Genomic DNA, 27,787 nt, shown 5'->3' with positions numbered 1-27,787 from the left:
GTTTTGAATTAAACGGACGGTCACCATATTGACTTGGGCCAGTTTATGTTCTCAAACAACAGATGTGACGTAGTTCACCGTTTTTGATAATCTAAATAATTCCGTAAATACTTTAGTCTCATCTCTTTCCATGCGTGTATACAAGAGTTCCTTCTACTATTGTTTTTTTAGAAATATTATAACTAGCCATTGAAAATACTGGACGCAGGTAACAAAATTTGTAGTGAAATAGATTCTTCTAGAAACAAGAAACGGACAGCGAGCAATCTGTATGCTTGTTTTACATCGGGAGCTTCCGTCTGCGCTGAAACGCAAATAAGTCGACAGTGGTATGCACCCATTGGGTGAAATCAGGTTAGAAGTTATAAATCAGTGAATGAAATGACTACGTATTGTGCACATGATCCTTGATGCTTTTCGTTTTCAAAATGGGGGGCGGGGATTTACAAACAAACGGAAAGATATTCGAATAATATAAATACTCTTGAAACGTAAGGTGACACCATGAGGAAGAGCAAATTGAATAATATGGAGGACACAAGGGAAGAAAGTTTCTGACAGTTCGGATCTAGCATACTTGTATGTTTATACATCCTCTGATGGGAAACGAAAACATGGTAATTTAAAGTTAAAATCAAATTACCAGAGTACTCGAATTTTTGTTTATTACCATCTCGTAAAGAGTTACGATAACCTTAAAAAAAAATTAAAATTATAATAAACTCAGGACAAGGCACACTCGAGACAAATTAAAGTTACTGGATTAGGAAATTAAACTGTGTGCAGTGCATGCACGGTCATTTAACAGCATCGTCATGAGCAAGGTGCAGAGCCTGCAGTCCGCCGGGGAACTTTGTCAGTGGACAGTTGTTCACAATGTGTGACATGGTCTGTAGAGTACCACAGCTACAGGAACAGTCAGTGACCTGGCCCCATCGGACAAGGTTGACTACACAACGGCACTGTCCTGTCCGGAAACGGTTCAGCGGGATCCACAGATGTCATGGAATGTTTAAGCCAGTTGGGCAGACGGCGCATCTACGAGAGAGTGTTTTATAACATCTGTTAAAGACCACTCATCAATCCGTGCTGAAATAGCTGTCAAATCCACCGGCAACGAACCTAACCAGACTGGATGTCTCGAAGCCAAGCTGACTGCTGGATGTTAGGTGATGTCCATGTACAGTGGAACTTTCTCACTGGCATACATCTTAGCCAGAAGTTTTTAGGTTGCTTCCTTGCGACGGAGATGTGGAGGCGGAATGTTGTCGAGTACTGGCAGCCATAGTAAATGAGTAGACTGAAAGAAAAATATAATAATGCTTTTCGCAAAAATAACTTGAGGTGTCCACCTTCTCCTTTTAGCAAACTGTTATGAATATGTAATTTAATTATTTGCCTGTTAGTTTTAATTTTCTTATTCCATTACATGCTAATATAATGTAATTTTGTTTACTGCATTTGGTATTGTCCAGAATAGAGTTCAGTTCTAACTGATCTTTTTTCTTTTTATTTTATTTTCGACGTAAACAACTAATAAATGATACATTGTATCTTTTCGCTGACATTGTTTCACATTCAATGAAGTTTTGGTAAACAACTTTTTATATTTTTTTTTATACTCTCTCAGTTTAAGAAACGATAAATTGAGTCAAGGTCACAGCTGGTCGACATGATATTTATCAAGTAACAAGCGTCCATTTCTTCCAGAAGGTTGAACTCTTGACCCTCATCCTGGAATCTGTTTTGCGTTGTACCTAGTTTTATACCTGATGTTGTGATAAGAATTCAGTTAGTTGTGCCTTAACACTTGAGACGTCAAGTTGCTCTATGTTGGGCTGAGTTTTTATTTTCTTCAAAATATTGAATTAAGTGATTATTTTCCCTGGAAATACATAAGTGCTCTAATAATTATGGGGCAAAGACATTCTTTGGAAATTATACAAAATTTTAAAAAATGGAATAATATTTTCTGTGATTCAACAAGAGGCTGTTGACACATCAGTACAACGCTGGCTGTTACATTCGTCATAGCCTTCCATCTTGGATTCCATCGGGATTTGAACTCTGATTCACTTAGAACTTTTCATTGATAGGACTTGTATTTTTTTTTATTCTTGGATTATTTTTGGACTTAATTCGCAATACCATAAGTTCCTGACAATTTGTTCAGGCACTAGCGCCATAAATGAAAAAAAAAAAAACTTAAGCTGCCTTGACAAGAATTATACACTTTGACATTTCTGGACCATAGTCTGTAGAAAAGAGTTAGATTTACTCATATAAAGTGGGATAGGGAGTTGTGATAAGGTAAACATCAGGGCTCCTGGTCCCGGTTTCGCTTATATTTTGCAAATTCTCCTAATACTGAGAACTCGCATTGTGATGTTTATGATATTTCCAATAATATCAATCCCTGGATAATACAGGAGAATGCTCGATTGTACTAGGCAAAATTAATATTTAGTACTTAAAATAATATCCTACAGGTTAGAGAATTTTTATTTTGCACACTACGGAGATTCGAACCCAGACCCGAGGGTAAACGGTACCGATCACCTTGCCTGCATGCACCATTCCATATATCATCATTAATAAAAACACAGCACCAATAAAAGATGAGACAAAAACGGTTGCATATACACTTGTGGATTGCAGACACTCGCATGTCCACCTAGTAATTAATTGTCATCTAACTACACTGTGATTCCGATTTCTGCGACAGAAATCAAGATACACATGATTAACTATAATTGTAAATATACATCAAACAACACAAAGTGCTATCCCTGGATTCTACAGTAGAATGCTTGACAATAGTAGGCAGAATTTATATTTAATGGAAATAATATTATCATATAGAAGGTTAGAGAATCTCACAATCACTAAACAACAAATCAATGAGTTTATGACACTATTTGATTCCAAAGTGTGTATGCCAGTGATAAGACAACCGGTGTCTATGCAGTTTTGTATTTCCGGATAATATCACAGGTTCTCAAAACTAGTCATCTTAACTACTAATGCACACAGGTGAAATACTTTTAAACATCAATTTAATGAAATATTAACAGTACCATTTTAAACACATTTGGAGCATCTTATTTCCAAAGAAACAGCCTGGGAAGAAATGATGTCCAAAGCTTGACAAAGTTGTAGGAAAATAGTTTAAATTCATACATTTAAGAATAAACCAAACATCAAAGAACAAGATCTTTACAAATCAGTTAGTGATTTAGGTATAGATATATTTTGACCTAGCTCGAAGTCTAAAGGAAACTTTCTTTTAAAGACAAATGGCAAACTAGTCTTTGGACCTTATATTTTTGGCATCACATATTACGTTACAAGATATTACAAGTGGACTGAAGTAATTTTAGACAAACTTAAACCTAGAACAGATTACACTAGAATACAAGACTTTGTGAGCACTAATTGCTGTAATTGGTACTCCAGCGCTCAAGATAAAATCCCACAACGTTTCTAATTCCTTCTGCTGTTAAGAAGTCTTCTTTCAATTAATTCTCTCATTCGATTAAGTGTTCAGTTAGATGCATTTTACTCATCAAAGATGCAATTCCTAGTATTATCGCATTCAATTATTTCTGTCATTCGATTAAGTGATCAGTTATATGCATTTTACTCATCAAAGATGCAATTCCTAGTATTATTGCATCTGTGACTTTGATACTTCAGTCTATCTAACATGTACTCCCACAAATCAAATGCCTTCTTGATTTGTTTTCATTCTGTATTATCCAGTACCTTATCGGTGAAGTTATTACCAGTTGCATCATCCTATCTTCCATTTACTATACTGATTCTTAATTCATTTAGTAGGATTTAGAGTACTGACATTGAAATATTAATTAATGTTTTAATAATTATTTTTCAATTTGGATTTTTGATCCATTTCAATAGTGAAATATGACGGAAAGTGGTTGTGGTTACGTTATTGAAGGGCCTACTCTTGAACATCGTCCTGCTCTTCGTCCTGATCCTGATCAAATGCTTATACCTTATCCTACACAAAGTGGTGGTAAACTTAAACCTCCCATGCCCCAAATATCCTACACCAATTGGTGGTAAACTTAAACATCCCATGCCCCAAGCATCCTATACCAAGTGGTGGTAAATCTAAACCACCTACACCACAAAACATCCTACACCAACTGGTGGTAAATTTTAACCTCCCATGCCCCAAACATCCTACACCAAGTGATGGTAAACTTAAACATCCCATGCCCCAAACATCCTACACCAAGTGATGGTAAATTTAAATCCTCCATGCCCCAAACATCCTACACTAATTGGTGGTAAACTTAAACCTCCCATACCCCAAGCGTGGCAAATCTAAACCCCCTACACCACAAAACATCCTACACCACGTAGTGGTAAACTTAAACCTCTCATACCCCAAACATCCTACACCAAGTGGTAGTAAATTTAAACATCCCATGCCCCAAGCATCCTACACCAAGTGGTGGCAAATCTAAACCACCTACACCACAAAACATCCTACACCAAGTGGTGGTAAATCTCAACCCCCTACACCCAAAAATCATACACCAAGTGATGGTAAACTTAAACCTCCCATGCCCCAAGCATCCTACACCAAGTGGTGGTAAATTTAAACCTCCCATGCCCCAAACATCCTACACCAAGTGATGGTAAACTTAAACCTCCCATGCCCCACACATCCTACACCAAGTGGTGGTAAACTTAAACCTCCCATGCCCCAAGCATCCTACACCAAGTGGTCGTAAATCTAAACCCCCTACACCACAAAACATCCTACACCAAGTGGTGGTAAATTTTAACCTAACTTGCCCCAAACATCCTACACCAAGTAATGGTAAACTTAAACATCCCATGCCCCACACATCCTACATCAAGTGGTGGTAAATCTAAACCCCCTACACCACAAAACATCCTACACTAAGTGGTGGTAAACTTAAACCTCTCATACCCCAAACATCCTACACCAAGTAATGGTAAACTTAAACATCCCATGCCCCAAACATCCTACACCAAGTGGTGGTAAATCTAAACCCCCTACACCCCCAAACACCCTACACCAATTGGTGGTAAATCTCAACCCCCTACACCCAAAATATTCTACAACAAGTGATGGTAAATGTAATCCTCTTGCACCCAAAACATCCTGCACCAAGTAGCGGCAAATCTGAAACCCCTACACCCCAAGCATCCTACACCAAGTGGTGGTAAATCTAAACCCCCTACACCAATTGGTGGTAAACCTAAACCACCTACACCCCAAACATCTCACACCATGTGCTGGTAAACCTAAAACCATACACCCCAAAAATCCTACACCAAGTGTTGGTAAATCTACCCACCACAAAAAACATCAACATTTCAACTAATATTTCTTGATGAATACCAAGAAGATATTAAACATAATGTCAAGTTTAGTGAATACAACCGCATGTTAAATAAATCTCATTTTAAAGTCATGAATAAAACAATGTATTGTGTACTAGTAATCCCGACATTCAACATTTCTGGCTGGTAACACAGTATGCTATTATTAAAGTTATAACTAATTTTTTAAAAAAAGATTCCTTTTAGGAGAAACCATTCAAACATATATGAATACATTCAAAAATAGTGTTGCTGAAAATAATATGTTATAATCTTTGAACGATATAGCATAAATGTGTGATAATTTTAAAAATTCCAGTACTGATTCAACAAATCATTTTTTTTTAAACAAATGTCTCATAAAAACGTACGTCTGTTGAGAAAATATAAATTGTTAACTAATCAAGATGAGAGAAAATTAAGTGGTACACAAACATAATCCCAATGAAAACAGACTCTGACGTGAATGACATCCACAGAAGAAAATCAAATTCATTGTGTTCCAGAAAAGATCCAGCTACCAGAACTAAATTACATCTGATGTTACAAGAGTATTAATGCAAAAGAGTACAAAAAGTTAGCCGTTTAGTAGATGTTGAAAATAACTTAGGAAAAAATATTAATAACATTCAAAAATAAAAGTTTGTCATTATTTGAACGGTTAAAACAGTTGTTCAAAGATAAAGGTGTAACAATTGCCAATGTTTTGCAGCAATTTGTTTTAGTACAACTCTTGCCGAACCATAAAACATTTTGTAAAACTATTAACGAGCAGTAGCTGCGTCGGTACATGTCATAGCTGCGGTTCGAAATCATTCTTCGATGAATTCAAAACAAGGTAATGAAAATATTGCTGAATATTTTTCTAACTTAGCTATGAAAAATGCATAAGTAATTACTTGGTATAAACAGTGCTTGCTGCTTCTTAACATCAGCTGAAAAAATATTTCTTGATTAGCGGATGATGTCATTTTCATAATTTTTCCATTATTTAGCTACAATAAAATTCATACAGGTCATATATGCGCATTTACTCATCTTGAATTTAATTATGACTTGCTGCTTTAAAATATAATACTAATTTTGCTTAACAAAGTATATTTAATCCTGATTAATGAATGCACTGCACCTTAACTGTTATCAAGAAACTTCCTGAAGAAAATTAACGATCGCTATGGACCTTCACAATGGTGACTAGGTTTTAAAATGGGTCAAGAAAAGGGCACATCGAGTCTAATCGCCACAATAAAGGGTAGTACGAATTTGTTAATCAACACGCATATCTTTCATTGTGACAACACAGCGAGCGACATTCAATCAGGATTGTACTGGATCACACCTTGTGGCTGACCTCGCCCAAAAATGTCCACGTACTTTAACCTTGATTTTGCCATATGTAATTCTCGGTGTGTGTAAATAATGACCTTCCAAATGAATACGTCTGTAAGAGAATCTAAATAAAGTGAATAATGCCATTTAAAGGTATGCAGAATCAAAATCTAAAAATTGCTACCCATTACTGAAATAATCAATGTCGATCTGTATAACTTTTACTATCGTTCTGTGCAATTGTATGGAGAGGTTTACTGTAGTAACTATGAAAATTTAAGATGTACAAGTTAATTAATTTAAAAAGTCAATTGCACCAGCTCCTGCAAGTATATACAATAATAGTAAAGGATTGTTTGTTTGTGTCTATATCATCACATATTGTGACATTGCCTGTATAATCCTTATTAGTTTTTTCTTCTGTTTTGCGGGTCTTATCAGAAAATTATCGAGATTTCTTGCATCTTCTTTTATTATATTCTCCATCACCTCAGTGTCGTCAGCAGGCTTTACTCCCACTTTAAATGAATATGGTGACTTCAGTAAATTATTATTATTGCCTATTATGGCATCCATTTTCAACACCATATCACTGGGTATTAAAATGCTCCTTCACTACCAAATACAAAGTATAGAATGACATTTTTATTGGACAAATATATTGTTAAAATCTTATTGCAATGTCTTCATTTGAATCATTGCATTCTTCGCCTACAAAAATGTTTTTTTTTGGTGTCTAAAACAGTAGAAACTTGCTCTATTTTATGTTTGAGGTCCTAAAATAGAAATGATGCACAAGTTAACACTACGATTAAAAACAGATGTCATTTGTTAGTTACTCTCTGATCATATAGACGTTTCTTTCATAATATAATATGATGTCAACTCACAAGCATTAAATAAAGACTAATGCCATGGGTATAAAAATAACATCCGATAAGTGCGCTTTATTTTGATTACCGCTGGCATGAATGTGTTGAAAACATGGGATGAATGTGAATTCAGTTCATCGGCCAGTTCATGTGCGTGGGGTAATTGGTGATAAAGTATTGGCCATTATTGAAGAGCGATAAAATGTTCACCCGATCCCTACAATGTTAAAGCCTTCAAGGCTAAATTTGTTAACACTGTTAAGGCTCTCAGAAATTCCGTTAAAAAATAATTCAGGTGTAATAATACTAAATTATAGAAAAATGTTCGAGGAAATAATAACGCAAATGCGGAAAATATTCACTGAATGTTAAGCCCTGAAGCTTATTCTCAATACGATGTAGCCGGATGTTTAATGGAAAATGACGCACTTATTTATAGTGATATTTCTCTCAATAGATACAGGGCACAATGTGATACGAAATTTAGGCAAAATGAATTAAACTGGGTGATATAATATCTGCATGTGGAATATCTCGTTAGCATTTATTTGTTAGTAAAATCAATATTATAGGTTTCATGCATACTTTAAGATAGAAAAAAGAACTGCTGTCTGAATGCTCAGCACCTTAAGCATGTGATACCTGTATACCATTTAATCCAACAAGACACAATATAGATTTAATTATTTAATTAAAGTTGAATTAATTGTAATACCTTTAAATGTCACATCACATCATAACTGGAGACATTTCAAGGATAGAATTTTAATCCTGTTGATGGGCCATTATTTTTTTTAAAAAAGAGGGATATGACAGATGATGAGAAAAACTGATAGAAAACATAAACTAGACACATGGCAAAATAGAGGATAGCATATATGATACAGGCAGGAGAAGTATAACTTCAAACAACAGAAGAAGAAGATGAATGAGGAGGAGGATGTGTAAGATTAGGATTTGTTTTTTTTTTTATGGTTTCCACAAGTGTTAACTGTTCGTCTGAGTTTTACTAATGAAATACTGAACTGATTAAGAGTGGAAATGTGTTCCTTTTTTGCATGATAAGCATTATTTTCAAAAAGTACATATACAATGCCTCAATTTCAATCTAGAAAAATTTGAAAATAGAGCTATCATTCATCAGTTATAGTTATTTTATAAGCAAGTTTCGTATTTCCTGGAATGGGTGATTGGTGATGGTAAATAATACTACATTTATGTTCAATGAAGTTCTCTGTTTTGATTTGGGGTTGGGGGGAGTTTGGAAAAAATCATATCCACTAGTTCAAGATGAAAAAAAGAAAAACAAAACATGTATGAAAGTAGCATGTTTCTATGCTTTGGTTATAGTTGGTGATGATGTTGTATTTAGAACAATTTATCTGGAACTGTAGGTTATTCTTAGAGCAGTATGGACTTGGAGATAGGGATTCATAAGAATGTCCTCTTCTTGTGCTAACATTTGTGGAAATTTAGCACCATAAAGTAAATAAATAATGATAGGCACAGGTCCTTAAATTCTCCTTTGTGAGAAAACATTGGACTGATTACTAGCTCACAAAAAAGATGGACTGAAATTAGGGCACAGAATGGTTATGATGTTATAAACCTATATGAAGTGCTGCTCACCTGCATATTTGTCATACTGTTTTGGAAAGAAACAATGAAAGACATTCTTCACTTATGAGCTTCGATTAATTTACACCTTCCGATTACAATCTATTATGACTGAATTTTTTAAGGAATTTTTAAATATAAATTCCAGTTTTCATCTTTGTAACTTATATGTGTATAATTGTAATAAAGATTATAACTCTCAGAAGTTTTAATTGTGCAATTCAAAATTGCATTCCTTTAATAAGGTTTATCTTTGTTAGAATTTTATTATTGTAATCCAAATTGTATATCTTTAGGACAGATTACCATTGTTTCTATGTACCACATCATTTGTACATTATACCAGATATATTACTTTGTTTCTCGTACATTCCGAAATAGAAAGTCTACAATACAGTACATGCATAAAAACTGTATGTTAGCAACTTCCTCGCTACTTGCATCAAGACATAACAATAATTGTTTTAAAGTCAAAGCCTGCGTCTTGCACTGCACACAAATTTGATGCAGCAAAGTATTCTTAGAAGCGGAATGAAAAAAACTTTGTAGTTTTGTGGAATTACGAACGGCTTTCAGAGCTTAGGTGTTATATATATATAAAATCTGTGCCTGACAGCCCAGTTAAAGTTGCTACAATGCAGACTTCAGGTTCTGACTTCCTTTTTAAAAGAAACAGATATAGTCGTAGTTTAGATATATTTTTGTTGTTCTCAACGCTTTAAGACGTTGACTTTTGATAAGAAATATATTAAGAAAGTATTTCATTCACTTTCATAGCACTTGTAATCTTGAATTATTATACAATACTAATTTTTAAATATAGTATGGAATGGATTTTTTAAAGTTTTATTTCAAATTTATTTATAATCATAGGATTAAATTTTGTAGAAATCATTTTGTTACCAACTTCATGCTTATTGAAAATTAAGTTTAAAATACCCTTTAAATTAAAGAAAATTATGCTTTGTTTCTTTTAAGATCAAACATTCACATTTCAATATTGAGTGATTTTTTTTTATTTTAATGAAAAAATTGCGACATTGCAGACTTCAGGTTCTGACATCCTTTTTACTGTTCAAACCCAGTACCTCTCAAACTCTTGCTATGTAACACCCACATCGCAAGGAGTGACACCCCCCACCCCACTCCTGCAAAAGGAGTCCAGAAATATTGTCTTTTTCTCATTTTCTCTTTCTATTTGAGAGTTGTGCCATCAATAGATTGGGCATGATGAAAAGAACTTACTCAAAAGAAGCTGACCATCAAATTTGTCAAAGACATATAAAAGGAATTAAAATAATAGAATGTAAGAATGTGGGGTTTAATATCATTTAAGGTGTTACCAATACAAACTTTTCTCTCATTGTTTTTCAATCTATCTTTGTACGAAAATCAACAAAATGCAAGGAATAAACTTTCTTAAGTAAATATCCTTGTAACTGGGTTGAATCTATATTTGAAAGCCAAAAGGAAATAATGGATGAGTGGCACTTGCAGTACCTAATGAAGGTGATGCTCACTTGCATAAGATGATCACAGCATGTACTTAAATGACAGATAACAGTACTTTTACTTAATATGATTGCAAGTAACTGGACAAAATACAATATTATGATCTAATAGTACTGACTGGTCATACAAAGATTACTGTCATTTCATACCAAATAACCCAAATCCAAGACTCTTCGCTGTTCAACATAGTTTTTTTTACACTTTCAAATTCATTGGTTTACAATGGAGGGTTTTCAAAATGCTAGTATAGTTTGTATTATACAGATATCAGGCTAAAGTTTGCTATACTACATATTTATGGCCTGGACGTTCTAAATCTGAGTTCAGATTTCAATAATGCAGATATTATTTTAGATCTACAATTCCATAGCTAGTCTTTTGTTTATTACCTATTTGTTTTCTTTGAGATATTAAGTTAGCACTACTACCTGGTCATCAATCAGACACCATATATGATTTTATATGAAAACTATAACTACGATTGTAACAAATTAATCTCATCCGAATCAAGTTCATTGTAAAGCTATACCAGAAGTTCAAACTTGAGACACATGACAAAATGTGAAAATTGTGCCCTCAAAACAGGCTTGGTTTGACCTTGTTGGCAATTACCTGGCATGATTTTTTTATGATGAAGATACCTATTTTAGTTGTAACTTGTATTTGTGATATTTCAGCTACGTGTCACAGTGCCTTCACACTTAAATCATGATGTGCGTGCACACCCTATTCCAAGCTGAAAACAACCCTTGCAAATTATTAAATTTGTTCTGTTTAATCACTGACATGTATAATCATTATAAAATAGAATTTGTGGTATATCACTGAATGTAAGGTGAGCTAAATAATGTTTGATTACTTCATACTACCTCAAACATGACACTATCATTGTACATTCATTCATTTCAGACCAGATACCCAATCTCATGACCATGTTACCAGTCATCATGGAGATATTTTAGTGATATGGCAACTTGCCATTTGATATAATAAACTTAAAGAACTTGACTAATCTGTGTCATCATCAAAAAGACCACAGACTTGAAGCAGAATGGAACTGTTTGCCATAAGCCATGGCAAGAGCCCTTGTGGTGGCAATGTTGGTAGAGTGAAACAATGAGTTTGTTCTAACCAACTTGCAGGCTATGGTATATATCATTGGAACACCAACTCCAATGTTCAACTGGGCAGCTGAAACCATGGAGTAAAATTTTATTGTACATCTACTGATGCTGTTGCAAACAGTGCAACAAACTTTCATTTGTCTACGCGTTTTAACAAAGGAAAGACTATTGCAGGTACCCATTTTCGTCACTCCTTAATTCCAATCTCTGAAGAGGAATTGAAGATGAAAAGAATCTCTGTAAACTGTGATTTTACCAGGGTCACTTGAGGCGAGAAGCAGACAACGGTGAATCCCAATTTCATGCATCATGACAAAATGTAGCTCTGAAAGTGTGTTGCATGTGTTTATGACAAGGAATGGTATATTGGAAGTATTGTTGAGTTCTCTGATGTAAACTGTGATCTGTTTAACAGCTTTATGATGCGATCCCATACTGGAGATATCTTCTGGCTGCCTGTATCGCACTGAGATCAGTTCTGGTTACCTTTCTGGATGTCATCTGTTTAACTGGTATTTCTGGACTCAAAAGACATTGAGTTCGGTCATACAAGCTCTCCATGCAGGATGAAGTCCTGATTAAAGAGAATTTGCCAGCATTTTTGTAACTAATGTGTAATTGTAAATACTGTATAACTGAAGTATTTATGTTTGTATTTCTTACATAAAACAATAATTTGGTTCCTTCGTAGATTTCAGATAGGAAAAATAATTGTGGTGGCAGAAATTAGTCAAATTCTCAAAGTTTTTATATTGGTTAATTGCATATCATTGAAATACGAATTGATCTTCTTGACTGGTGGAAACATGGATGCCCATCTCTACCAATATCTATGAGGTAAGATTCAGATCCCCAGGTCACAAAACAGTAAAGTGCAGTCTTACATTTTAATAATAAAAATGTTACTACAATCAGTTGTAAACTGTAGACTTTTAGAATGAAAAAGATATGTTACTCCCTCCCCCCCTTCAATCAGCCATAATGTCACAAGTAATTTCAATTGTTTATTTACATTCTGTATACAGCCATCATTTACACAGATGTACTTTTGAAACAAAGTCATGGAGATCAGAGATGGTCAACCAGTAAATCTGGGTAACTTGGCATGGAATGATCTTTAAAAGTGATGTCCGCACACAAATATTAAATAAAAACTAATGTAATATGTATAAAAAATAACAGCCAATACGTGTTCTGTAGTTAAATGAAATTGACCATAAATGTATTAGATACAGGTAACTGCAGTCCTACAATGTAAGACATAGCATGTTATTTTTGTTTTATTGATGCCCAAAAGGGGTCTTACATGTAGGACTAAGGTAACTGGACAACATAGGTTGAATGTGAATTCAATTCACAGGACAGTTCCAGTGTATGGGGTAAATGGGAATAAAGTGATTCCCAGTTGTTCTGATGTCAACCAACATCAGAACATGCTATACAACCCATTGTTTGGGTAGTGAGACATAGCACTAAAACAAAAATAACGTGCTTCGTCTTACATTGTAGGGCTAGCCGCTAGGTATGTTGCTTCAAGATATTTGCCATAGCTGCACTTAACCTAGTTAATGAATTGTGAAAGATATTTATTACATGTATAAACGTCAAAGGGTTATAAGAACGTATGTAAGGATTCCCTAAATCATTGACAAATGAAGCAAAATATCACATAAGATCCTGTCCACTTTACACTGTTGATCCAACATAAAAATGCTATGTATGAAATTCACGCATCGTTTTTATCATTTATAATTTTAAAAAATGGGCCGAGTTATAAATTTGAGTGAGACTATGAACAAAATTCTGCTCGAAACGTTGACACAACATCCAGACTAAGGTTAGAATTTTAAAGAAACAAAATTTACCCGGATTTCCTCACTGGTTATACTGGCTATTAAAAAAAAAAGCAAGAACAAGCATTGTATATCTAAGTTATTGTTCAAAGAACCTTTAATTCACATTATTTTGGTGTATGATTGATAGACTGACTATGGGTTATAGAGCCTGGACTTATTTCAGATGTGCATCTATCTAACCATTGCTACTACTAGATCCGCCAAGTAATTTTCACTTCCTGAACTTCAGAGGTTTGTTGTTTAAAAAAAAAAAATTAAATATGTACAATTTATACCTTCAGTAATTCATTCAATGCACTTTCAGAAGCTAGTATTGTCTAATCTGACAAAATTAATTTCCCTATTTTAATAACTGCTAAATATAGTGTACTTTAGACTCGTTCAGGCTGATGGGGGGGGGGTGCGCATGGGAGAAGTTTTTAGATAATGAACAATTTCCACAAGTATAATATCAAAATAAATTTCAGCCACATTACATAAAAGTAACATAGAGTTATAACAACATTCTCTCCAGTGTGCATGTTTGCAAATGTAAACAACTTCACCTTACACCCACCAACAAACGTTCAGAATATCTGTAGTGTACAACCAAAAGGGGCAGTAACCAGGCCAGCAAAGAGAGCAGAGTTCCTGACTGTACTTCAACATATAATTACACCAATATGCTGTATCTACAAATCGTCCTGGAACCAGGCTAGAGTTGTCTGCGTATAACAAGCATCCGACCGACTTGGTTGAGAGTGATACTGACTTGCTGTCATTATGAGAAGAAAATGGTAACCAGTATTTCTTTTTAAAGTCTTTCAGTTCCGACTCTAAATAGAAATATGAATTATATAAAACACTTTTAGAATCTAAAGTAATGATGCATATGTTTTTTAATAGGTACCGCATTTTGAAGGGTTTTTAGAGTTTTTCGGTGTCGTGCACAACCGGAACGTGTCTACTGTCTGCGATTCGCAGTGCGAATGTCGTTGGTGATTAATGATCCAAATTTCCTCATTTCTGACCCAGAGTCTGTATAAAACGTAATAATAATTCCATACGGTTGGGACATGTGTCCATCATCGTTTTTTAATTGGTCACATTTACAATTACAACCTTATATGTCCTAGTCTAGTCTCCCCCTCCCACTTTTTCTTACAAAAAGAAGAAGAAAAAAAGTCATCACGCTTATTTCTGGAACAGGAGAGGCCAACTAAACCAGATTAACTAAAACGAGTTCTGTTTTGGCTCGGATTCACTGCATAATGTATTCAGCTAATCTGAGTTGTTTTGATCCATTACTCGCATTTTCTATATGGCAACCTATGTTCTACAGTGTAAGACATCGACCACGACATTTATGTTTTTGTGTTGCTAACTTACTGCCAAAATAACGGTGCTTCGATGTGTTCCCATGCTGACTCAAATGGGAACAAGATGACAAATGTTTAGGACTATCTCACACTGAATGCAGCCCATAGCAACATTTTTCTACAAAATAAAGTAATATTGCCTTAGTCTTACTTTACTTTGATGTCTTTTATCTAATATTTTAAAATTTTGACAGAAGCAAACATGTGTTTTTAGGTTCCCTTACTTACATTTCAGTTGGCTGGAATGAGATGGAAGAATGTCGAAATTGGATTAAGCTGAAGTGTATTTCTTTAATGAAATGGATAAATATATACTAATATTGAAGAAAGTGTTTAGATAGGGTTTTTTTTTTTTGTTCAAGATACTTATCATCCTTTAACCAATTTGGCATTCCTTGCTTCCATCACTTTGCAGCTAATATCAGGGTTGGTGTCTTACATTGTAGGACCAGTATCAACCCCAACCTTACTTTTTTATTTTTGTGAAGGATAGGAGGAAAGATAAAAAAAATAAAGATATTTGGCATGATGAGATAAAGCTAAAAAAGTCACCCATTAGACCAGCAAAATGTCCTTGTTTTCTGAACAATCAAGATCTCTTAAAGCAGGGATAGAAAATAATGCTAATCTACTAACCTGTAGCAGTGAAATTTAATGCTGGCTGGTATCATAATAGTTAAGAAGTAGTCTTGTGCTAGATTTATAAAATAAAACATGAGTTGGCATTTCCTTAAATGGTTAATTGTTGTGCTTTAATTGAGTATCTTTCAACATCTTGTATTTGACAAGGTGCATTAAGTGTTCATGGCACAAATGAGAAGTGTTATACCACCCACCAAGTAAATTGGTATCAACTACAACTTACGATACTGTGCAGGTGTACTGACCCAAAAGCATTGATTTAATTACTGACAATAGATTGTATAAGGTGTCAGGCTAGACTGGATGATTTAACAATAATTGTACCAAGCACTGTGTTTTAACATTGATATCCTTCTTGATAAATATTCAGTGCATTGTGTACTGGCAGTTATAAACATGTGGAAGTATTTGCAAAGTGTGTAGCTGCAACCAGAATGTCAGAAATTAGACAGTGATAAGAGCGAGAGAGAGTATAATCACAGATATGATCCAGAAAAAATAAGTACCAGAAATACTGGTCAGATTAATATGAATGGCTGAAGTACAACCCTGAAACAGCTGGAATATGGTCTCTCTGAACGAGTATACATTGGATGAATCTGACAATTTTATTGAAAATTTACTTTCTGTGTGTTATATTTGTTTTTAAAATATTTTCCATTGTTGTTTTAATTGTTTGGGTATGAATGGAATGCATTAACATAGAGATACTCTGATGTAACAGCCATGAAGTGATCAAATTTCAGATATGTTACAGATATTTAATGTTGTACAAACTTTTTAAACTTTGCACACAGTTTACAGCTATCAGACATGCTATTTATTTACAGGCTGACTTTTTAAAAGAACTCCCTTCATACAATGAAAGCAACTTCACCAGATTCCATGCAGACTCTGGCCTTGGAAAAACAAATGTAAGTAATTGTTTTGACAGTATTAAAATAAAATGTTGACTATAATTATAGATGTTTTTCACCATGATAATATAACTCCGTAGTTAACATCAGTGACTGAAAGCATAGAAGAAATCTCAAAGCTCCACAGTGTCTCCCCTTGGAAATGAAAATATAATAGATCTAAGGCAACATAATATGATAGTTTTATATAAACAAATGAGCTCATGTGATATTTCATATATTATTTTTCAAGAGTAGGCAGAGTGGTATTATGAAGTTGTTCAATCTGGCAAGTCAATAACTTTACAACTTCCCTTGCAGATGAAGCGTCCAGCAGTGTATATCTCGACCAAGGACTATCCAGTACAGCAAGGTATGTTTTTGTATCATGCTTGGGATACAATATTGAAATTTTTCATTTTATTTGTGGTAGGTCTTTTGGGTAATTATGTAATATTAGCAGAAAATGTTATTTAGATTTGATTATGCTGTTCTTAATTAATGACTTTTTACTTCTTTTCTATTTTCAGTAATTACAACAGAAAAGACCAACATTTTGCTGCGATATTTGCACCAGCAATGGGACAGGAAGGTATAATTTACTTTTTATGGAAATATGATTCAGCCCAATGGAGTTTCATCATAAACCACTATAATTGCATGGATCACTGTTTTTTTCCTGACTCTGCCAATGGTTACATAAAGACATTAAACTTACCCTAGGATTGTGCCTCAAAAATGTATCATTCTTGTAACAACAAGACGTAGTATTCATTTCATAGAATATGAATGAAAATAAAAAATGTATCATTAAAAATGAAGAACTTATAATTGATGATGGAGCATTGAATTACAGTTTATGTTGATTAATCAAAGGTAAATAATCTATCATTGACATGCTTCAGATAATCATATAAAGATAAATTTGTAACAGTTTTCACTAGTATACGTACAGCTAAGTCATTACAGTGATTGGTGCACCCATACAGGTGGAATACTAACAAGACTTTGTAAGTTGACATGTTCTCCAGCTAACCATTGTTGTGTTTAATCTTACATGGTAGTAGAAGTTGATGTACTGCAACCATCTGATTTGTGAATTTCTTCTTTAAATACATTCCTGATAATAATACCTTAGGAGTACTGCTACTGCCTTGCAAAACCAGCCCTCCCAGACTAAAACATTTAAGCCATCTGGCTGACAGTTAGATAGAGCAGTCTCCCCTTGATACGCGGATTGGTGCCCAATTCTGTGAATACTTAAGTTACTACTTCCACTTATGTTGAGTAGCAGGCACTCTTCGGAAAGAGAGGTGTTGCAACCTACATACAAGTATTTTTGTAACTTTTTTACTTTAAGTTGGAGGAGTGTTCTTATTGAGGGGAAGTATATTCCATCCATAAATTTCCAACTTTTATTTTATCGATGACAAATCAGTACAGTGGTCCCCTTCTTATACAATCCCCTTCATCACCAGCAGCCATCTCCTCTACCTGGCTAGTTGTCTCTGCACCAACAAGCTGTTGTACAAAAGTACCCCTCATGTGCAGCCACCCATCAGATGTGGCATGAAACAGCATGTTAGGTAACAAAATGTCCAACTTACCTCTCACAACTGTCAGATTTTCTCTAATATGTGTCCAGTATTAATATTTAATTAATACAGTAAGGTAAGTAATCCGATTAACTCTACTGATGTCAGGTTTTCATTACTGAAAGAAGTGTTGGGTGTAGTACATTATAACATGTACCGCTACAGTTAATATTATATGTACCGCTACAGTTAATATTATATGTACCGCTACAGTTAATATTATATGTACCGCTACAGTTAATATTATATTATTTTAATTGCTGGCATTTACAGGAAATGGGCTCGACAATATTGTGATAGAATTTTGGGCTTCACTCAGCTGTTGAGTACTTCTCTTCAACGATTACAGTTGGACATAATTATCAAGATCATAACTTGGTCAACATAGGCTAAATAGAGCTTTTGTAGATTCACTCAGAAAGAGAAACTAACCTTGAACAAAACAGGATACCAGACAAAGAGAGAAAAGTATGTAATAGTATGTATATCACTTTCTTTATACAAAAGGCATATCATCTACTGCAAAAGTTTTGTTATGCATGATTAAATTGCATTACTGTACAATTAGCGACATGGGAATAAATTGTCACTAAACTTTAACATGCCATCACTTAACAGAAAATATTAGTTAGAAAATAAGTAATAGTTATTCAATTCAGCATCCATTGGGAGGACTCAAGGTTTCTTGCTGACAAAGTTTATGTTGAAAAGACTAAAATAAACAATATCATAACAAATAAAGAAAATATTCTGGATTTTTGGGGAAAATGGAGTAAATAGAAAGATGGTAATTCTAAATGCCAAACAGTATTTGTACCAGGATTTAAATGATGCTTTTAAATGGTTTTGCAGCGTGCATGCTAACAATACGCCATACACTTTTCACACATAAGAATCAAGAACTATTATTGTATGTTTACTTAAATATGTCTATTCTTAAGACAAGAAGAACCTTTTAGTAATTAATGTTACTTTTAAATGAAGATATTAAATGCCTTGAAGTTTCATGTAGATTTCTTACTGCATGTGCTTATACTTCTCACAAATATAGCCCCTTCTTGGAAAGGCCACTCATCTTATACTCACTGTATATAATGTCTGCTCAATTTTGTCTTGCAGTAGACCATGGGCAAGACCAGTTGTAAGCTTTGCAGCCATTGGAAACATGGGACTGACAACCACTCTACATGTGTAGTTTGCTGCAATTACCAGTTTCTGAATACATGGGAGACTTTCATGTTATGGACAGAAAGTCAATTGGCTATAGTACATTGGGAACTAAAGGGAAAGGTGCAGAAGCATACCTTGTGGAACAAATACATCAGTTTACATGCTGACATCATGGTGGGGAATGACTGACTTCTCCATGGTTATTACACTCTATATGGACCATCAACAACAAAATGATCCATGCTACCATGGTCAGTGACAATTGTGACTATTCCCTTACCATTGCATAATGATTAACCTATCATGGCAGAACCAGTAGGCTATTTGCTGCACCCAGTCACCTTTATAACAAACATGTAGTTGAGATAGATTGAGATAAAAACAAACCACTTCAGTTATTCTCTCACAATTCAGATGTATGGACTTGCTACGTGGATCAAATATCATGTACCATGTCCCAATTTAATGAACTGGACAATATCATGCCAACAGTAATGGCTATCTTCCACCATGATTGTGTTATACCATATGGTTCTGGTTGCTACGGGTCAGTACCACAACTGATGTCTGTTTTCAGCAACCAGATTAACAATCTTTGTCCAGTTTTCCAAACTCACATTATACAGACACTCTCATGGATCAGCCTAACCCACACAGGGCCACAAAGCACTCACTGAAAATGTTGCCCAGCATAAAGCCTCCGTATTCACTGGGACATCGATTCACTTTGTTCTTAAGCCTTTTCTACTCAAAGGTAGTGTTCAATTAGTGATGACATGGAAGTTACCATTATGACACCACCACATTCAATCATACAAGGTAAGCCAAAGACAGTAGGCCTTTATTGATTACATTGGAATGAGATTAAACCAAGCTTACTCAGATATTATCTCAGACAGTGCTATGGGCAAATATCCCTGACATAAAAAAAATAATGTCATCATGTCCTGCAAGATTAAATGGCACTTTTCTTTAAAAGCTGAACACTGCTATATGACTCAGATTGCAACAGGTCACCACCAGTCAAATCTTGATTCAGTTTACCTACTCCACACCACAAGGCTATTTCAATTATCAGCCACAGCTCACTCAATTCGCTCAGTGCCCAGCTTAGTGTCCCAGTACACACCAGATATGGAGTCACTGTGTTCTCATACCTTTTGTCACTCAAAGGGAACACTCACTCAGTGCTCACATCCCAATCAGCATGTTCTGCCAGCATGGTTAGCTGGTCCTTTAGAAATCTTCAGCAGTTTCATTTCAGTTTGAGCAGGTGGTATCAGTGTTGCCATGTTCACCTAGACATGACAAAGTATGCTCACAAGCTCCATCATCTTTGCCTGATTGCACTTGTAAGAGAAGACTCTGCCTTCCAAGTGTAAATTGAAGAAGTCTTTCGCTTGCTGCCACCAGAGTTTGGGTTTCTTCCTCCTTCTTCGATAACAGTTTGGTCTCTATTGAAATGCTAATCAACAAGGACCAACTGGCATGATGCTGTTTTCGAGTGGTTGACTTGGAGAGCATTACATAAACATAGAAGCCATGAGAATGGCAAAGCCCTCATAAGTGAACACCTTAGATGCCATCTAGCATGGCACAATCGGGACTGATTCTGTAGAATACATATACTATAACATGCTTCCAATATAAGGAATTTGACAAAGTCATGGAGGATACAATGGCCTGTTTTCATCACTATCTGCCATCAGAATTTGACAGTGTGAGGTCAGTAACAAAGCAGATCCTGCCTAAAGTGCTGAATTGTGGGCCAGCTTATGTTGATGAACATCCCATTATGCAGTCCCAAAACCAGTGCGCTGGCACTTTTAAGGTTCATTCTACCCACAGTGCATCTAGTTCACTCATTTGAAGATCAATACAAGTTAAAAGCTAGGATTGTTGAGAATCTATGTGGATAAAAGTACAGAGAATAGTATCTTTCCACCCTAATTTCTCTCTATCCCATCTTATATAGATCACTTATGGTCAATACTGAATCCAATCTAGAGTTCAAATATACCTGTGGGGATGGCTTACAATGACCTGCACTGGGGAAAGGCAGCCAGTTAGTGGAGTCTTACTGTATTGTACCATGACAGTTCCATGGCACTCTTTGGCTAGATAGTGCCTTTGTGGCTAGTTTTTATTATGGATCCAGCACAGCCAATAGCTACAAGTCTTACAAATAACCACCTCTCAGCCCAAGAGTCCTTCACTGTATGTGTTTACTCAATGCATCAGTGGACATCACTGTCCTAGGTCACCTGTTTTTGGAACCATTTCAATCATACTGTTGTCCCAACTGTGGCCAGAACTTTGCTCCTTGAAACAAACAATGCACCTGAGGTCCCATCTCAGGAATGGGAAATCCTGTATTGCTGGTATTAAACTTTGATTTGACATCTGCTTCCATCATCTGAGGAGGTCAGTGCATAGTGGCTCACTCCGGTCCTTCTATTGCATATCGGTATCATAGAGACAAAAGCCATACAGAAAGTATTCCATTGGTGGAAGGAGAGTATGTATGGAAGGTCATTCACATTCTGTGCGACTTTGTTGAATTATCTCGGAAGGCAAGGAGAAATGAAGTCCCCAGACCTTTACATTCGTCTTTGGGAATCTCTAAGCTGGTCTTCAAAGACAAATCCATGGAGAAGTCATATTCCAGGCCAGCTATAGGTATTAGCGGACTCATTGTTTGATATTATAATGATAGAATCAATTAATGCAAAATAGCATGGTCTCTTCATCCCTCAGTCTTCACTCAATATGTGCCTGATCGGTTTGACCAATGGTGCACCTATTTGTGACAAAGTGGAATACCAAACTGCCAACCTTTGTCTGAATGCATTGGAAGTAAAAGCTGTTTCCATTGATTAGAACAGTTTGGATGTATATGCTCACCCACCAAGACACCTGTTTCTAAACGTGATACAAAAAGCAAGATAATTGGAGTGTTGCCCCATCGTGATGGTTCTACTCAAGTGGGAAAAATTATGTATCAAGAACTTTTATCAATATTGCAGCTGAAATCCACAGGAAGTACATATATTGCTCATCTGCTCAAGCCACGTCAACAGTAAACATTTGATAACAATCCAGAGTTGTTTAACCTTAACACCTGGATCATATTGAACAAGTCCTCACAAATAAACAGTTCTCTCGTCAATTGGTGAAGAAAATTGCTCAAGCTAGTCAGCCCTCAACCTGAACTGTACAAGTGAAAAGGAGAATTTTCACACATTGAGCTGCTGATCATCAGTACCTTAGCAGCTAATTTCCTAGTTTGGCTCTTTGATGAGAAATAGTTTGCAACAATAACAGTAAAAGGATACCATTACACAATCTCCAACAAGCTGAGTCATAATGGAATGGATATGCCATCTGTTGTCAAATTTTGAGCTTGCATTTCCAAGGGATTGCTTTGTGCCCAGAATTGATCTATAATGTTTGCTAACCTGCCTGAATAATATGCTGTTTGAACCACTTGAGAGAGCTTCTTTCATTCACCTGCTTCCTACTCTCACTAGCGATGGCAGACTGATTGAATGAGATACATGCTTGATCGGTTGACTTAAACTATATACAGTTCTGACAGAATGGAACTGTATAACTCGTGACCGCTCTTGCTTTCATTGCTAAGAACAGTCTCCCATTCATGGGAAATCAGGCTTGTTTTAGTCAAATCCTAGTCTACTCAGTACACTTCATCTCTAGGTCTACTGGACTCAGTGCAAGCTCTTAAGTGGTATTGGAAAATTATTGAGCTTGTGCATTGTGGGAGATTGCACCGCTTCTTATCCTTCACAAAGGGAAAGGACAGCTTATCAGCACAGACTCCTGCAAGGCTCAGCTCGACCTACTAGTACTGTAGATGTAGTTTAACTGGTTCCCACCCCAAGGCATTCAACAGCTTCAAAAGGATGTGGCTTTATGACTTCCATTGAATTTGACGGAGGGAAATTTTCCCTTTTGGAGCCACTCCCCAACAGATGGAGTGTATCCTCCAGTCCTGTTATCTGAAGCTGTCTTGCATTCCTTAGGGGACCAGAGATGACCTACCTAGGGTATGGGCATGTAACTCACTCAACCTCGTACCTTATTATGATAAGGTAACGTGAAGTAGAAACAGATTTGTTGGCACCAATCCCAATATCAAGGGGAGATCACTAACTGCCACCTCGATGGGCAGATAAGCTTTAGATTTTTAGGTAAAAAGTGTTAGCCTTTGTTGGTTGGATTTGAGAGATAGTTGTTCTCCTAAGGTATTATGACCAAGTATTATAATTTATTGATTAAATATATTTTACTAGAAGATTTTGGTTTTTAAGGATATATGCCAGAAAGCTGGAGACAGTAATATTAATAGTTTCATTTGTATCTGATTGCTTCTGGAATTGGCTCAAGTTGCAGGTGTATTTGAGGCTTGCAACACTTTTGAGTTTGATAGAGAGTAGGATAAATTTGAGGAAAAATTCAAAGTGTATTGTAAAATATTTTAATTAACACAGTGATGCTGTGACATGTGCTTCTTACAAGTCTTCTGGTGTCTTTTGGTGTTTTGCTGCAATTTGTTCAACAATTTTGTCCTCACAATCTTCATATTCATTGCCGCATTGAAGATTGTTTATTGATGCATGCAAATTCTTTGTAGTTTGTGACGTGTTGCACTTCCAAAATGATGTCATTTTCACTATCATATCCAAGCCTGAATGCTTAAAAACCACAGTGAGAAAAGCATTTATGAATGGTATTGATGCTTATTTCTTGCCAACTATCAGCGACAAACTGTATTGCTTGTAAAATGATAATCCTTGCACTGATCTCCTTGGCTGTTGAAGATGATGTCAGTAGGTTTTCTTCAGTTGATTCAAGAATGTTGTTTAGCAACTTTACACGATACAAAGTCTGCAAATTTGTTGTGATTCCCATGTCCATTGGTCGCACCAAGGATGTAGTGTTGGGAGGCAAAAATTCCAGCTGGATGTTTTTCAAACAATCTAAATGAGCGTGTGCTGCACAGTTGTCAAGTAACAGCAAAATATTTCTTGAATTCCATTGTAGTTCCACGTCCCAACTCATTAGCCATTTCTTTAAAATTTCAGAACTCATCCATGCATTGTTGATAGCAAGGTACACAACTTGTAAACTGTCTATTCTAAGCCCCTTAAAGCATTGAGGCTTAGTGCTTTTCCCGATAACCAACAGCTTTCGTTTATCAGTTCCTGACATGTTTGAATAGCATAACACAGTTATGCAATCCATTGCTTTCTTTGATCCCGACAGTGCTACATGTTTGTAGGTCAGGGAACCATCTGGTGTGGCACAATAAAACATGACTGTTTCAGCAGCATTGTATATGTCATCTACACAAAATTTCTGACTGTTCCAGTGGCCTAATGGTTCAAGCATCCGCCTCAGATGCAGGAAGTCATGGGTTTAATCCCTGGCTGAGTCATACCAAAGACTTGCAAAATTGGTACTAACAGCTGCCTCGCTTGGCACTCAACATGAAGAGGTTAGTGTTAGCAATGGTTGGCCTGGTGTCAGGATAATGTGACTGGGTGGGACATCATGCTACATATCTGCGGCATGATGCCCCAGTACTAGACATCACTATAAACTACCACACTGCAGAAATCGTAGTGATATGACTAAAAAATTGTTAAAGCTACGTTAAAAATCCAAATCACACACACACACACACAAAATTTGTGGAGCAAGTCAGGCAGTTTTGTTAATTTCCATTGTTCAGCACTTAGAGCATCATCAGCACTGTCCTCGCCATGTGCTTTTTTGACTTTAATGTCATGCCTAGATTTCCATCGAGATAACCAACCATCTGATGCTTTGAAATCATTGTGACCCAACATTTTAGCTAACTCCTCTGCCTTTTCATCGTTGGACCACTGACGTGTACACCTTGTCCAGTTACAATAGAGAACCACTGATTGAGGGCCTCTTCAACGTCTGGATCCTTGCCTTCACGGTTCCGTTTTCGGGTTGTTCCATGATGTCCTTTGTGTGAAGCCCATTCCTCTCTCAGTTTATTTTCTGCTGTATCACATGTGCAATTGCAGATTCTGGCACTCCATTTATCTCCATCAGTCGGTGATGGCTGGTGTTAGGCAGCTTGCTGTTAATTTGGTTGAGTAAGGCAGTTTTGTTTGCTCATGTCAAATCTTTCCATGGCATCTTGGAAAGGGTCTGATATTTGCCAGGTAAAAGTGTATTACTGATTGAAACCATAATGAACATAGTAATTACTACCATGCCATGCAACACACCACAAACGCGCCATCAAGCAGTCCTGTCCCGATGAAGAAGCTTGTCGTCCCAAATAAGCAAAGCAAATTCTGTTTATTTTTTCAATCTGTTTTTGTTCTTTAAGATTTTACCCAAATAAGCGACTGCCCCAATTAACCAGTGGCTAATTAACCGGATTTGACTCTGTGTGTGTGTGTGTGTGTGTGTGTGTGTGTATATATATATATATAGAGAGAGAGAGAGAGAGAGAGAGAGAGAAGGGTGGTAATTATTTGGTCTTGGTTTGTGTTTATTTGGTGTGGGTTTTTCTTTGCAGAATTCCAGTAAGAGGGATTCCACTCGGGCCAGTTTAGAATCTAGTGAAGGAACATCACCACAGAAGATGCCAAGGTTATCCCAGGAAGATGACAACTCTTAGCACAAGGATCACATATAGTGATAGTGATGATTTTGGAGGAACTGGTGTCAGTATGAAATAATCAAAGAGTAATGACCACAAGCATGAGATGAATTAAGACATTAATAATGTAGTCTCATATCTTGCATAACAGCATTATTCAATCTGTACTTCAGACTCATCCAGATGTTTCTTGGATCCCATTAGGTTTCACCAAGTTTTGTGTTTCTTTTGTCATCATTAGTTTTAAATTAAAAAAAAATTCTTTGCTATACTCTTTGTGAAGGATGACTTGAGATCTTTGCTTTAAAAATAAGTGTACTGTAAAAATTTACATTATATGTACACCCCATGTTTAATTGACCTCCGTGTAGGAACTAGGTCAGGGCTGATTCTGGAGATTGCTGACTTTGGGTTGCAGTGATCTTGACAATTGGTCGAGGTATGTGGTCGTAAACTTGCTGTTTAGAAACCACTATTTTCTTGTTTGAGTTACTATTACCTTGACCTTTAGACCCCAGAACCTTTCTTATCCTATGTGTAAACCATGCACACTGACCATTGTCAAGGAACTTAACCTACAACAAAAGTTATTGTGCAAAACCCATACAATCATATGACTTCATTGAGGCAGTGGTCATTGTTTCCTGGTAAGTTGAATACAGATATGGTTAAAAGGGAAACGGAAATATAATCCAGAAAATATATGAAGTAGAAACCAACTTAAGAATCCCAAGATTGTGATCTTTTTTCCACAAAATAAACTTTGTTTCCCAATATATCAATGTGTGGTGCAGAATTTCATAAGGAAAATGATCAAGATGTACCCAGTGATAAAAAATATGAAGTAGTCATTTATAATCACTTATGAAAAACCATAAAATGCTTGACTAGTTTTAGGAGCCAGATGCTGTTTGATTTGAATAATCATTGCATCGTTTCTTTTAACCTGCTCATTTATAGTATGCACATGTTTGAATTAGAATCTTGCCTGTATTAATATTTTGTTAAAACTCATGCTACTGATTTTCTGCATATTAAACAAATATTGATCTTAACAATGTGACTTTTTATGTAAGGTAGGTACATGCATCAGTTGAATGTATTGCATGCAAGTATTAACTGTTAATAATAAATATTGTTTTCATAGATCAAATAAACAATTTTTCAGTTTGATTTTTTTTTCTTTCAGAGACCTAGGGCAATTGCCTTTGTAATTTAACGGGGGGAAATGTAAACCATATGCTTTTCAAAACTGATGGCATTAATATTTTATTATTGATTGAATCTTTAACAATTTTTAGATGTGTATGGAAGCAGTTGTTGTTTCCTAGTGGTGTGAGTTATGAGTCAGTGAAAATGGCTTTATTTTGAAAAGAGTTTCGTCGTAGAATCCATAGGCCAAATTTTACCAAGTATGACCTGAGTTGAATCACTTCAGATCAGCTGTGTTAGGCATGTGACATATTCTTACTGAGCACTTAAAAATACATCCATATAAAATTGTTTCATTTTCATACAGATATTTATTTTATAGATTTAAAATTATTAATTTAAAATATGGTCAGCTAATACATACTGTAGCAAATCATATCTGACATATGTGCAAAACATTAGACGTTGTCAACCAGTGCAGAAAAAAAGCCATAAACGTTTGCACTGTATGGAACTATATATGTTGGGTTGTTTTTCAAGCAACAAGATTTTCAGAGGATAGTGAAAAGTAAATGCTCATGTACAAAAAAATTGCTTCTTTTGTTTTAAATT

At 35.6% G+C, this 27,787-nt stretch overlaps 1 protein-coding gene and 1 long non-coding RNA gene across 3 annotated transcripts; one reads left to right on the top strand and one right to left on the bottom strand.

Annotated features, from left to right (window-relative positions):
• Nucleotides 1-648: 648 nt before the first annotated feature.
• Nucleotides 649-14,333, bottom strand: LOC149800950 (uncharacterized). Of its 2 annotated transcripts, none has more exons than XR_016420573.1 (2): nucleotides 14,252-14,333; nucleotides 649-1,300 (listed from the first exon to the last, which is right to left on the bottom strand). It is a non-coding gene; the product is annotated as an uncharacterized LOC149800950 (long non-coding RNA). The 2 variants fall into 2 exon arrangements; XR_016420572.1 differs by having other exon boundaries at nucleotides 14,241-14,304.
• Nucleotides 14,334-14,340: 7 nt separating this feature from the next.
• Nucleotides 14,341-27,193, top strand: LOC149800949 (DET1- and DDB1-associated protein 1-like). The gene is made up of 5 exons (XM_089955025.1): nucleotides 14,341-14,471; nucleotides 16,526-16,609; nucleotides 16,913-16,964; nucleotides 17,122-17,183; nucleotides 25,940-27,193. The coding sequence occupies exons 1-5, from the start codon at nucleotides 14,469-14,471 to the stop codon at nucleotides 26,039-26,041; spliced, it is 303 nt and encodes a 100-aa protein (XP_089811151.1). The 5' UTR covers nucleotides 14,341-14,468; the 3' UTR covers nucleotides 26,042-27,193.
• Nucleotides 27,194-27,787: the final 594 nt, after the last annotated feature.

Source organism: Sinohyriopsis cumingii, chromosome 4 (assembly GCF_028554795.1).
Source record: "Sinohyriopsis cumingii isolate HCF-2022 chromosome 4, ASM2855479v2, whole genome shotgun sequence".
Classification (NCBI taxonomy): domain Eukaryota; kingdom Metazoa; phylum Mollusca; class Bivalvia; order Unionida; family Unionidae; genus Sinohyriopsis; species Sinohyriopsis cumingii.
Note: the sequence above shows the minus strand (reverse complement) of the source record. Positions and strands in the feature narration are given on the sequence as shown.

Coding starts and splice junctions, on each gene's coding strand:
- LOC149800949 (XM_089955025.1), top strand. Junction 16,610..16,912: donor CTGGCCTTGGAAAAACAAAT/GTAAGTAATTGT, acceptor CTTCCCTTGCAG/ATGAAGCGTCCAGCAGTGTA. Junction 17,184..25,939: donor ACCAGCAATGGGACAGGAAG/GTATAATTTACT, acceptor TTTTCTTTGCAG/AATTCCAGTAAGAGGGATTC.